This window comes from Pristis pectinata, chromosome 3, assembly GCF_009764475.1.
Source record: "Pristis pectinata isolate sPriPec2 chromosome 3, sPriPec2.1.pri, whole genome shotgun sequence".
In the NCBI taxonomy this organism is placed as follows: domain Eukaryota; kingdom Metazoa; phylum Chordata; class Chondrichthyes; order Rhinopristiformes; family Pristidae; genus Pristis; species Pristis pectinata.
Genome location: NC_067407.1, coordinates 86,021,119 through 86,035,420, shown reverse-complemented (window position 1 = coordinate 86,035,420; position 14,302 = coordinate 86,021,119). Strand labels below are relative to the sequence as shown.

Genomic DNA, 14,302 nt, shown 5'->3' with positions numbered 1-14,302 from the left:
GAAATCCTTTGTAGTGCAAAGTGGTCATAGTGTTGTTGGACTGAGGTAGTGATTAGTGTTGTGCTGGTTGGTTCAAGAACCAAATGGTTGAAGGGGAGTAGCTGTTCTTGAACCTGGTGGTGTGGGAATTCAGGCTTCTGTACCTCCTGTCCGACAGTAGCTGTGAGAGGATGGCATGGCCTGGATGGTGGGGATCTTTGATGATAGATGTTGCCTTCTTAAGGCAGCGTCCTATCTAGATACTTCCAATGGTGGGAGTGTGACAAATGGAGGGATGTGCCAGTGATAAATTGGGCTGAGTCCACTTCTCTCTGCAGATTCTTATGTTCCTGCACATTCGAATTGCCGTAGAAGACAATGATGCAACCAGCCAGGATGCTTTCAACTGTACATCTGAAGAAGTTTGTTAGAGTGCTCGGTGACATGCATAATACAGAGCATTGCCAGCTCAGCGAAATGTGTCGTGCCATTACACTTGTTTTGTCAAATTCATTTTTTGCGATCTGTGTGCCAGCATTTATTGCCCATCTCTTATTGCCCATGAAAAGGTGGCAGTGAGCTGCCTTCTTGAACTGCTAGATTTTTTCCATTGAAGATCTTCTCACAGATCTGTTGGGGAGGGAGTTCCGGAAGACGTTCCAAATCAGGATGATGTGTGACTTGGTGGGGAACCTGCAAAGGAAAGGAGGGAGGGAACAAAACAAGAAAAGATTTACATGCACTTGAAGCCCTTGTCCTTTTTGCTGGTAAAGGTCAGAGATTTGAGAAGTAGTGTTAGAGTAGCCTGCATGAGTAACCACAGTGTAATTTGTAGATAGTACACACTGCAACCACTGTGAGCCAGAAGTGAAGGGATGAATGTTTAGGGTGGTTGATGGGGTACCAAGCAAACCAGTTGCTTTCTCCTGGATGGTATCGAGCTTCCTGAAAATTGTTGAAGTGGCATCCATCCAGATAAGTGAAGTGTATTCCATCTGCCATGCTCAACAGCAATTTTGTGGTGAGAGTGAAAATTTCAATACCCTTCGTGTGGAAAAAAATTCCTGCTGATGTTCTTTAATGGCCAAACTCTACTTTTAAGGTTGTGCCTCCTTAATCAGGTCTCCCACAATCCTATTCAGACTGTAATCCATTCAGAAGTGGTGACTGTGGCTGTTGAGTTCCCCTGGGTTGCAGTAATTGTCTACAGAGGACTACTCTACCGGTCTGGGCAGGTTCTTGGAACAAACAGTTTCTTTGCGAGTCTGTTTGCTTCTTCACCCACAAGAAAAGACAAAGAACCCAAATACCACACAAACCTTTAGTCATTTAAACACCACAGTTCAATGATTCATTCTTGAAGCAATACAAAGCTTCTGTCCTCATAATTTAATTGTTTTAGCCTCGGTGGCTCTTCTCCAGCAAGACCACTGGAGCTCCATCCTTAAGCTGGTGGGAGGATAAATGCTGTACACCCTGCTGCTCCCTTATCTCAGTATGAGTCCTCCCCAGTTTACCAACGTCTGACTTATGTACAGCCTGTACATACGATCGAGTGTTAGGGAGACCAGCGGGACAGCTTTGCCAGCAGCTGTGGGGCTGCAGGCATCTTCTGCCATGTGGGAACTTGGTTGCGTTTCTAACTTGTGAATTGTTCGGGTCACAACCAGTAGTCCTCCTCAACTTTAGTGGCAATGGAATTGAGATTTGGGATGCATCACCTAAAACCTCTTTCAGTCCACGGATTGGTCTCTCCACTACCTATCCTCCTCAGGGATCATGATCTAGAGCCTCCGACCAGGAAGGCTGCGATGAAGTATTGGCTACCTCGATCCACAGCCAGTGTTGGGAGGCTGTCCTAACCCGGTGTCTTTAAAACCAGAAGGAATGCAACACGTTAGCTGTTGAGGACACCTGAAACCGTTCTTGTGTTGCAGTACACTTTGGGCCAGATTATACTGATGGATAATTGGTTGTTCATAGAAGGTAGAACATTACAGCACAGTACAGGCCCTTCGGACAACGATGCTGTGCTGGCATTTTATCCTGCTCTATTATCTATCACATAGCCCTCCATTTTCCTATCATTCATGTGGCTATCTAAGAGTCTCTTAAATGTCCCCAGTGTATCTGCCCCCACCACCTCTGCCGGCAGTGCATTGAACGTGCCTACCACTCTCTGTGTAAAAAACTTACCTTTGACATCCCCCTTATACCTTGCTCCAATCACCTTAAAATTATGGCACCTCGTGTTTGCCATTTTTGCCCTGGGAAAAAGTCTCTGACTGTCAACTCGATCTATGCCTCTTATCATCTTACACACCTCTATCAAGTCATGTCTCATCCTCCTTCTCTCCAAAGAGAAAAGCCCGAGCTCACTCAACCTATCCTCATAAGACATGCTCTCAAAATCCAGGCAGCATCCTGGTAAATCTACTCTGCACCCTCTCTAAAGCTTCCACATCCTTCCTATAATGAGGCGACCAGAACTGAACACAATACTCCAAGTGTGGTCTAACCAGAGTTCTAAAGAACTGCAACATCACCTCGCGGCTCTTAAACTCTATCCCCTCACTAATGAAGGCCAACACACCATATGCCTTCTTAACAACCCTATCAACCTGCGTGGCAACCTTAAGGGATCTATGGGCATGGACCCCAAGATCCCTCTGTTCCTCCACACTGCTAAGAGCCCTGCATTAACCTTGTATTCTGCCTTCAAATTCAATCTTCCAAAGTGTATCACTTCACACTTTTCTGGGTTGAACTCCATCTGCCACTTCTCAGCCCAGCTCTGCATCCTATAAACAGTACAGTACAGAGGTGTTCAGTACAGAGATGTTGACTAACTGCAGTGCAGACATCACTGTGCTCTGGACTTCCATGTTTGCACACTGAAGCCTGGAATGCATTGGAAGTTAAATGTGGACCTCTCGCTCTGCCCTTGGACTTAGCACTGAGTCCACGGACCTTCCTTAAGTTATTGAGCTGAGGAATTGGACACGCTTCATATCTGCTCCCTCAGCTTTACTTCGATCATAGCTGAGACATCTGCCACAGCCCTATTCAAGTGAATCAGGTCGTCAACCTTTACAGTGAAGGAAAATGATTTTAATTACTGTATTTTAATTAATATTAGTGTTTAATTAACTGACATTTACTTCCTTGTAAATAATTTTCAAGGTTTTAATCCTCTGAATATTTTTCAGCTGTTTCTAAATGTCTCCGATGGTCAGGCATTTGGAAACAGTGGGAAAGGCCGCTGACAGCAACACAGTGGTCTGTGAGTGGGGCCTTGATTTCTACTGCTGGTGGCCTTGACACTGTGCACAGTCCCCTCCACTTTATGGGACAACCGATGCCGTGATGCTGGCGGTGTGATGGAAGCTGCCGTGCTGCAAAGGATAAGTCCAAGTACTGAGTGGGAGTGGAGGGTGACTGCCAGTGGAGTGTACGGTGGATCCAGTGCAATCCAGCACCACATGTCAGAGCTCTGTAACAAGCAATAAACAAGTGCTTACCTGTGTATGAGGTACTGGGTGGACACACCAAGGAGAAAATGCCTCAGATTTAAAATTAGAACGGTGATAGCTTCAGTCTTCTTCTCTTTCTCTGGCAGGCACAGTAGTGTAGCAGTTAGTGTGACACTATTACAGCACCAGCAACCTGGGTTCAATTCCGGTCACTGTATGTAAGGAGTTTGTACGTTCTCCCTGTGTCTGCGTGGGTTTCCTCCGGGTGCTCCGGTTTCCTCCCACATTCCAAAGACGTATGAGTTAGGAAGTCGTGGGCATGTTATGTTGGCGCTGGAAGCGTGGTGACACCTGTGGGCTGCCCCAGAACACTCCACGCAAAGGTGAATTTCACTGTGTGTTTTGATGTACATGTGACTAATAAAGATCTTATCTTATCTTTTATAGCCACTCATGTCCAGAATGATACATCCACAGAGAGTCTTAGATTCACTGAAGGTTTTAGCAGTAAAGGGGTTTATTTAGCCCATTGTGTCTATTCCAGCTCTTTGAATGACTATCCAATTAATCCAATACCTTCTATCCATTCATTTTGCCTTAAAATTTCTAAACTCTCTCCGCATTGACTCTGCACCATTCTATTATGAGCTAAACTGAGCTTCCAAAAGAGAAATAGTTTTCAGTGGTACAAATTAAAGCAAATCAAGAGGTAGTTATAATGGTATCTTAAAGCCCACCTTTAGTGCCAATGCACTGGTGCAATGCAGCTCAGTTGCACTACAGGCATTTGATGTGTGAAGTTTCTTGTAAGATTAGAGTATGATGACAATTTGAGTGGTGATTTGCAGCTTGTACTTGTTTCTGCAGCATTGCCAAGCGTAGTAAGCATTCCCAGGTTTGTTTGGGTGTGAGAATTCCCAAGATCATGAGAGGAGGACAGGTGGCAGGGAAACACTTTATGCCATGTGAACCTGAGGTGACTGCGTGGTCCAGGAGCCTATTACAAATCAACATCTAGGCAGGCTTGCTTTCTTCAATGCATTTCTATCCAGGTTGTTTTGATCAGTGGTGGAATCTCGAACGAGTAGGTGTGGTTACAAGACTGGGTGGCGCTGGGCGAGGTTCAGTCATTTAAAACTGAGGCGCATTGGAACTTCTGGCAGAGGGTGGTGAACCTCTGGAATTCTCTACCTCGAAGGGTTGTGCAGGTTAGATCACTAGGGGTATTTAAAGAGGAGGTAGATACATTATTGAAAGATTAGGGAATTGAGAGCTGTGGAGAATTGGCACAGAAGAGGAGATGAGGCCTATGGTAGGTCAGCCATGATCATAATGGATGGTGGGACAGGTTTAAGGGGCCGAGTGGCCTATTCCTCCTCCTATTTTCTTATGATTTTTCATGTTCTTGAGTTCTCTGGATGTTGTGGTGAACAATCACTCCTGTATCATCTGCTGGTGACTTGTGAGGCCTGACCCTTTCTTCCTCTGGCGTGCATTTCAGTAAGAAAGAGAAAACTCTCTGAAGGTTTCATATGTACACATATGGCATCCAACATCAGTGAAGTAGTGAATGCTGCCTTCCCTGCCCCTCCCCCAACCCTCTCCTCCCTCTATTAGACCAACATCCAGTGCTAAATCAGCTGCAGTTTCTCCAGGAGAACCAAAGCCATTAACTGTAACCTCTGCCCCAGACTCCATTTGGAAAGGGCACCAGTTCTATCACACTCCCTATTCGCAGTCTCCTGTTGAATCAGAGGGACCTATTTGATCTTAAGTAGAGCTGACAACTCCCTATCCACCCCGACCACCATGGCAGAGACTACCTGATTCCATCTTGGTAACAGTGCCTGCCTCCAGCAGAGTCACATTTGGCAAATTCACTGTGTGCTGGTGGGTCAGGGCAAGTCCCACCCAAGTACTGCTGCAGGGACTGGAGCTTCAACTTAATAGAACATAGAACAATACAGCACAGGAACAGGCCCCTTGGTCCACAATGTTGTGCTGAACTAATTAAGATAATGACACTGAATCCCTTCGACCTGCACATGGTCCATATCGCTCCATTCTCTGCATTTTCATGTGCCTATCTAAGAGCCTCTTAAACACCTCTGTCATACCCACCTCCACCACCACTCCTGGCAGCGCATTCCAGGCATCCACCACTCTCTGTGTAAAAAAAACCTGCCCTGCACATCTCCTTTGAAATCTCCCCCCTCACCTTAAATGCATGCCCTCTAGTATTAGATATTTTGACCCTGGGGAAAAGATACTGGCTGTTTACCCTACCTATGACTCTCATAATTTTATAAACCTCTATCAGGTCTCCCCTCAGTCTCTGCTGCTTCAGAGAAAACTCACCTTGTTTGTCCAACCTAATGATGAAACCCACTTCTTTGCCCTCACCACCCCCATCCTAGACACCTCTGAAACTTGGAGTGAGATCTTTCTTTCTTTATCAATCTTTTTATTAGTTTTCAAATTAATACAGATTAATATATAATATCAATGTTTGTACATGTAATACAAAGAGATTGAAAGAACAATCATGGCACGGATAATCATTAAAAACAATAAAGTATATAAAAAAATCTGTAGATCCAACGATCTCTTAGTGAATGAATATAGGAGTGAGACCTAAGATAAGATAAGGTAAGATATCTTTATTAGTCACATGTACATCGAAACACACAGTGAAATGCATCTTTTGCGTAGAGTCTTTTGTGGGGAGAACGTACAAACTCCTTACAGACAGTGGCCGGCATTGAACCCGGGTCACTGGCGCCGTAATAGTTTTATGCTAACCACTACACTACCGTCCCTGCCCGTGCCTAGGGGTCAAAAGGCAAAAAAATCATTTGACTTCAAGCTGCCTATATAAATGATTGTACTGCTTTTTATTTTGCTTTTGATTTTGGACACAGTGTTGGATCTCCTGAAAGAAAAATGACGAAGAGGGAGGGTGTGAAAGCCGTTGTTAACAAAATAGCGTGCTCAGTGATTGTAGACACTAGCGTGCATGGGATCTCTCTGATGTTATTTGAGAGTGAGATTGTCACTTCTGAGGCTGCATTGAAGGCTATGCCTTGTTATTGCTCCTGAGTGTGGTCTTAACACGTTGTTGGTTGTGCAAACTGATGTTGTTCACTTGGGTGTGGTACCCACTGTGAAGATGCAGCCACAGCCCATACCATTTACGTGAGTATCACTGTCTGTTTCAGCTTGTCATAACTCCCAACACGTTCATTCCGTTATTCCATTCTAAATAGCGACATCTGTTTCAATAATTATGTCTGCATGTGTTCACTTGATTTTCTTTAAGTGACTAATGTTCGCTTATATTTATGTGTCCAAGTTAGTTCTCTGCTTCATAATTGCTCTTTTGGTTATTTGTGTTTCTGTGTTACATTGGATACTTCCTCCCAAACTGTTGCTGACCTTCCTTATGCTGTTATTCAAATATTAAAACATAGAATTAACCCTCTCCCGGCTCCCAACAACAGAGGGAAATCTATTCCTTTGCATGTGAAACATGCCTCATTAGATATTGGCCTTAGAAATCCTGATCAGAGTCCAGATGGAATTCGGCAGGCCTGGGAGCTGGGAACATAGAATTCCATCACTCTCAGGGAAAGCAATTTTGCAACTGAAGATGAAGGCTATGGTTGGATCATCCTCTCCATTTCCACGTCATGAGACGTTAACAAGTTGTGAATTAGTTTGCACCTTCTGTTTTCTCTGGACCAGATAGGAAAATAGGCCAACAGGGTGGTATGGCATACCATTAAGAAAGTAGTTATTGGTTTACTATTGTCACATGTACCAAGATACAGTGAAAAATTTTGTTTTGCATGCCATCCTTACAGATCATTTCAAAACATAGATAAATTGAGGTAGTACGAAGGGAAAAACAATAACAGAATGCAGAATATAGTGTTACAGTTACAGAGAAAGTGCAGTGCAGGTAGACAAATAAGGTGCAAAGGGCCACAGTGACATAGATTGAGAGATCACCTTTATTGTACATGAGGTCCGTTCAAGATTCTTATAACAACAGGATAGAAGCTATCCTTGAGCTTGAAGGTGTGTGCTTTGAAGCTTTCGTACCTTCTGCCTGATGGCAGGGGGGAGAAGAGAGAATGACTGGGGTGGGAGGAGTCTTTGGTTATGTTGGCTGCTTTCCTGAGGCTGCTGGAAGTGTAGACAGAGTCAATGGAGGGGAGGCTGGTTTTCATGATGTGCTGAGCTGTGTTCACAACTCTCTGCAGTTACTTTTGGTCTTGGGCAAGAGCAGTTGCCATACCAAGCTGTGATGCATCCAGATAGGATGCTTTCTGTGGTGCATCTATAAAAATTGGTGAGGGTCAACAGGGACGTGCTGAATTTCCTTCAAGCTATACCCACGATACGATTGTACCAGAAGTAACATTCACCCCTTCCCTGGACAATGTCCACAAAGCACAGGAACTGGAGTTCTCCAAGGTAGATATAAAAGAGTTCAAGCCAAATTTCCTCCAGCTGATCCACCCCCTCTCCCTAATCTGGGCAAAGTCTGATGGAACATTTCCAGAACATGGAGTACTCTGCTCTGACCTTATTGTTAAAATGGGAAAAAAATTTAAAAAAATGGAAAGACCTGGATTTGTACAGCATCTTTCATGACAGCTGGAGATCTCAGAGCACTTTACAGCTATCTGTGCTTCTGAAGTGTAACCATTCTTGCAATGAAGGAAACGTGGCCATTACATTCCTCATCGCAAGTTCCCACAAATAGTTAGAAGCCAGGTTTATTTTTAGTGACTACAATGAAAGGGGTAAGTAGGACAATACACTGGTGAATGGGCTTCTTGCTAAGTATGTTCTGTTGGTAAGAAAATGGGAAAATTACAAAGCAAAAGGTTGGAGGATCTCAGTGGGTCATGCGGCATCCATGGAGGTAAAAGAATTGCTGTGTTTTGGGTTGACACCCTGCATCAGGACTGAGAGGGACGATAGTGCAGAGGGAAAGTTAAGAAGACCTGCTTATCCAGGCCCCATATGAAAAGTCGAGGTTTCTGCCTTCTCAGCTCTGCCCATCACTTAGTGCTGAGAACAACTTCTCACCCTCCCCATCCCCATCCCCCACAATCCTCCGTGGGATTTATTGCACCGTCCTTATTTTTCAGCATCGAAACTAAATGTCAAATATTGTTGCAGGATGTCGCAATGTGAGTGAAGTTGACCATTCTCTTGTGAAGAGGAGTCCCTGGGCAACATCACGGATCTGAAGCAGCCATTGCTGGAATGACAAGAAGGAGTCAGCAAAAAATTGCTGCAGACTGTTGGAACCATCATTGGGAATTCTCCAAGGGAAGAATGGAGTCTGGATGGAAAATTATCTTTAGGTGAAACCACTGTAATCATGAAAGCAATGCTTCTTAGTCCTTGTGATATCTTGATTTACTGCACTACTTACAACTAGGAAATTTGCAATATGAAATATTTTCCTCACTTTTCTCTAGCCTATAATGTAGGATAAAATCAGGTGCCAGATGGCCGGATATGATATTAAATAAAAAACAAAATTGCTGGAAACAGTCATCAGGTCAGGCAGCATCTGTGAAACAGAGTGACCATTGCAGGTCAAACACCAGATATTAAAACCATCCTGATCACGATGAAAATTACTATGTTTGTGAATTAGTTTAATTTATTCATTTGCAGGATTTGGGCTTTGCTGATTAGGTCAACGATTATTTCACATTGCTAACTGTCCTTGAGGTGTTACTGTTCAGCCATCTTCCTGAACTGCTACACTCCATAATCTTTCAGCATTTGATGTATATTATTTATCTCTGGTTCTCTAGGTTGCAATGCCAATATTTTTGCCTGGTGATGAGGCAGAAACAGCAATATTTGTTCAAGTCAGTACTGTGTGTTACTTGTTGGAAATGATGAAGCTGGTCACTGTCAGGTATCAGGAAAATGGTGACGGTTAGGTCTCAGGAAGGTGGTGATGGTTGGGTCTCAGGATGTCTCAGAATACCAGCTTGGAATGAGTTGGAGTGAATCAAAAATAAGTGTCACAAGTGATTAAGTATCATCTCAAATTGCCAAAGAGGGAAAGTAGAGAAATTTGGATATTTCTCTTTACATGGGAGGAATTGTCTTCTGTAGCTCCTGAATGGATAAATGCTGGGTTAGTGCTGTTGCCATTTTACATTAGAACAGAAGAAACAGAAGCAGAGCAGGGAATTCTATCCCTGGAGCCTGCTCTGCAATTCAACAAGATTATGGCTGATCTTCCACTGTGTGTGTGTGTGTGTGTGTGTGTGTGTGTGTGTGTGTGTGTGTGTGTGTGTGTGTGTGTGTGTGTGTGTGTGTGTGTGTGTGTGTGTGAGAGATGAGAGAGAGAGAGAGAGAGAGAGAGAGAGAGAGAGAGAGAGAGATAATATAAAAGACAGATAACTGAGAGCCAGAGTTGGTATGAATGGTTTTAGGGAAAGTGGCGGAGGAGGACGAGAAGATGAAAGATTCAGCAAAGCTGTGAAGATTTGAATGGTTGGGGAACCTAGAATGTGAAAACAGGCAGGGAGGACACCTCGTCCTGTTCGATGTCTGTAATTGCTGCCTGACCAGCAGAATGCTTTCAGCATTTAGTGTATGTATTTTATTTCTGCATTTCTTAAGATTTTTTCTAAGAATATTGATAATAGAATAGTCCATTCATCATTTTACTTCTTGGGGTCTGATTCTTCAAGCACTAGTAGCCTTCGTGGATCTTATCCAGGTATTTTATCTTCATGTATGAACACACTGAGTGAATGGGAGATAAGGACTATTCTCTGTTCTCAGTTGATATCCACATTCATTTTACAGCAAACCTTCCATAAAATAAGGTCATTTCTCAGAGTTAGTACTTACTCAACATTGGGTTTGAACGAGGGACCGGGGGAGGTCATTTACAACTGAGGTGTGTGGAATTTCTTCTTGCAGAGGGTGGTGACTCCTGGAATTGTCTATCCAGAGGGTTGTGGAGACTAGATTACAAGAGCTATTCAAAGAGGAGGGAGATAAATTGTTGAAAGATGATGGAATTGAGGGCTATGGGGAACTGGCACAGAAGAGTTGAGACCTGGGGCAGATCAGTCATAATGAGACTGAAAGGTGGAGAAGGCTTGAGAGGTCAGGTGGTTTAATCCTGCTCCTTTTTTTTGTCCTTGTAGGCTAAATAATAACATGATTTCACTTTTGGTGGGTCAGTAAGGTTCATGTTAATTGACATTAACTCAGCTTCTGTTAATTGTATTACTCTGTTCTGGTGATCCCACAATTAACGGATTGCACATTTCCTGATGCCCCTGTTCTATCTCAAGATGACCTCTCTTATGGCCTCGGTAAATCTACTTCCTATCAGCAATATTGAGCTGGATAAGCACCCCATTGCTCAGAACACCTGCTAGCCGAAGCAGGAATGCAGGGGACTGGGGAAGAGGGCCATAAACAGGAACTTTAATTACTTTTAATTGTGGCAACAGTAAAGTAAAAAAAAAAGTGAATGAATAAAACTGCACTCTTCAGGCAACGGAATTTGTCTTTGGAAAGAAAGAAAAGCAGTCCACATTCAAATTGAACCTCTACAATGTTCTGTAGCTTTCAAGGAATTCTTCATATTTGTTGAATTAATAGGGTTTGCTTAAAAACAATTATTTTCAAGTGATTATTTGGTACCTGCCAGATTTTTGAATTACGTTTTTAATAATGTTAGGCCAGCTGGTGTCTAATAAAGAATGAATGTAAAGCTGTGAGGGACAAGAAATGAGTGCTGTGATTCACTGTTTGGTTAGAAAAATAAAGGACTTGAGAAGAAGGAACGATATTATGTAGTGCCCTTCATGACTTCAGGATGTTTGAAGGCATTTTGCAGCTAATTAAGCACTTCTGAAGTTGCTGTTGTAATTTAGGAAATTTGGCAGCCAGTTTATACATAATAAACTTGCACAAACCACAATTTGGTAATGAACAGATGATCCATTTTAGTAATATTGAATGAGGGATAGGTATTGGCTGCAACATGCCCTGTTCATCTTGAATAGGGTCTGAGAACAGTTTAGTACCTTACCCAACAAAGGGGTCCTCTGACATTGCAGCACCGTCTCAATAGTGCATTGAAGTGTAAGGCTAGGTTTTTGTCCTCAGGTCTCTGAATTTGCTCCTGTTATCTCACAGGTAAGTGTACTGACCAACTGAGTGATATTGACACTGGAAGGCTTCTGAAGGTGAAGAGAGAGGGAGGTTGTTCGTTTCTGGGAGAGAATTTCAGGGAATTAGATGTGAGCCAGTTAAAATCTCAGCTACCAACTGGTAAGGAGAGGGAAACGTGGCCAATATGTCATGATCAAAGGGTATGGGAGACTTCACAGAGCATCCAAGTTGCAGGACAATAGTCAATAATCATCATGGAGGAATTGTGGACGCAAAATAATTGAAGGCGATGCATCCATCTCAGAAGAAAAGGCTCTGCTCCTACCATACACCCACGGCCATTCACTTTGTTCTCCTCAACTTTAAAGTGAAAAGTTATCAGCAGCTTGCACTTACCAATGCCTTTAATGTCGTAAAATGTTTCACAGACAAAATCTGTCCTCCCAAAGATGGAGATGTTAGAAGAAGTGAATACGCTCCTTTCAGGCGGTAGTATTTAAGATGTCTTAAATTAGGAGAGAGAGCCAAGGAGGAATAAGGAAGGAATGCCAGTGTTTTGTGTGCATACAAGGCCAGCAATGGTAGGGTAAAGGGAGCAGGAGAAGAGCATGAGATCAGAGCTGAAGGGACATAGAGATTGTAGTGGTGGAAGGAATTTCAGAGGATAAGGCAGGGATGGCTTATTCAATCTCTCATCCTTCTCTCATCCTTTACCTCTTTCTCTCTCTCATACAGTCTTTTTCCTCTGACCTCGCTGTCTCTGTCACTATCTGTCTCTCTCTATATCTCCCTCTGCCTCACTGTCCTTCTGTCTCCAAACCCTCTCCTTTTGTCCGTTACCCTCTATTATCTCTCTCTGTCTGTGTTCAGAGAGACAGAGAGCAACAGAAGGTTAGAGGAAGACAAAGATTAAAAACTTCATATTTGAGACATTGTTGGAATGGGAGCAAATTATATTTCCAGATCAAATTTAACACATCAGAGTAATATCTGCAATGAAGTGTTGATCATGTTTCCTCATATGTCTGTTTTGTAGAAATTAATTTCAAATGAACATTTATCTTTTTAAGATTCTTTAACTGCAGAGTCAAATGTGATATATTTTCCCAGAGCACAGTGGTAGATTGTATTCGGAATGCGGTGCATTTCTAGGGTTTGAAATTTAACTTGCTAGATTGAAAATAGACAACATTTTGTTAACTTTCCACCTCTGAATTGCTTTCTTGTTGTATGATTAACACATTTGGTATTTGCCTAAAGGTTCCCACTGCTGCCATGATTCTGAATTCTTTCATGCCTTTCCCCTCTTTAGAATCCCCTTCATCCAAAGCCCTTCAGACCTATGTGATACCACTCAAGACTTGAGTCCTGTTCTTTCACTGCATAATAGGGGTCAGGAAACATGAATGCAGTGATGCTGGTATTTTCTGCCTAGAACAGAACTCATTGGATAGTGGCCCTATCATTTACCAATGGAAATTGTACCACTGTGAATGACAGAGATAATTTTACACAATTTATACAATTTAGATATCTACAATTTTCTGCAGACGTCACCCTGCTTTTACCAAATGTTTGTGTCCTGAGTTCTGTTGACCATGGTTCGGAGAGATTCATTTTATAAGGACACTGTAGACTGTTTGTTCTTTGTCTCTGTTTGCTGAGAAACTATACTTTGGTGTGAGGTCTGCTCTAAGGATTGAGCTGATTAGCCGGCACAGATTTGGCAAGAGATATTCCCAGCAGCAGGAAAGAGTAGGAAACTGGGCGGAAGACAGGAACGTAAAAGAGACCTTACTAGTCAGGCACCTGCACCGTGTATTTGGAAGCACCAATTAAATGGTGAGTAATTCACTGTCAATCATGCCTAGAATCTGTACTGCTATTACAGATTGGAATTGATTCTACATTTTAATTTGTGTTATGTAACCATTCCCTACTTATCACATTTAACCAGAGACATCACCTTGCCTTTATCAGGAAACATTGCTGTAGTTTCAGGCATAAGTTCTGTTTCCTGAAGTTTGTAGAAACTACCTGAATGGGATGTGGGGCCCTTGTGGGTATGGTAAAATTGCTCTAAGTTGTACATCGGGAGTTCTTTTAAGAAAGATATATCATTTCAACTCTCTTATGCATAAAACGTAATATATTAAAAAGAAACAACTGCTTCACACACACACACATTAAAGGATTTAAGACACTGGCTGTCATAACACTGGGAAAATGGCTGGAATTGGAGAAATCCAGACACCGAGACAAATTCACACAAATTCACATAGGGCATTCAGTTTACCTAGTGGGGTCTTTCAAGCTGTTTTGTGGAGGCACTTCTTCCCCTTCAGGATCTGCAACACGGTAAAAGTTTTCGAAGATTTTGGATCAATTTGATCACAACAATTGTGGTTCAGCCGCTCGGGACCTGGAAATACCAGTTCGAGCTTATGATTCGATTCAATCGTGGAAACATACTGAGGAAACTGAATCTGAAGAGACTACTCTTCACTTTGGCACACTGGTAGAGTGGCCCCAGACAACCTAACTGTGGACTGAATTCTCATGCAAATCAGACACAGGCCTCTGTCCCAGCAAGTTGTTTATTGTTGCCCTCATTTTAGACCCAGAAAATGGATGCAATGAAATTTACTTTAGATCATGATTCTTATGGA

General features: G+C 42.8%; 1 protein-coding gene across 3 annotated transcripts in view; it reads left to right on the top strand.

Moving 5' to 3' along the window:
• Positions 1 to 11,275, top strand: part of hao1 (hydroxyacid oxidase (glycolate oxidase) 1) — a 54,406-nt gene extending 43,131 nt beyond the window's left edge. For all 3 annotated transcript variants that reach the window (XM_052012095.1, XM_052012094.1, XM_052012093.1), the window contains one exon: positions 8,646 to 11,275. In XM_052012095.1, coding sequence (XP_051868055.1) covers positions 8,646 to 8,716 — 71 coding nt within the window. In that variant the 3' untranslated portion in view covers positions 8,717 to 11,275. The remainder of the gene's footprint in view (positions 1 to 8,645) is intronic.
• The last annotated feature ends 3,027 nt before the right edge of the window (positions 11,276 to 14,302 follow it).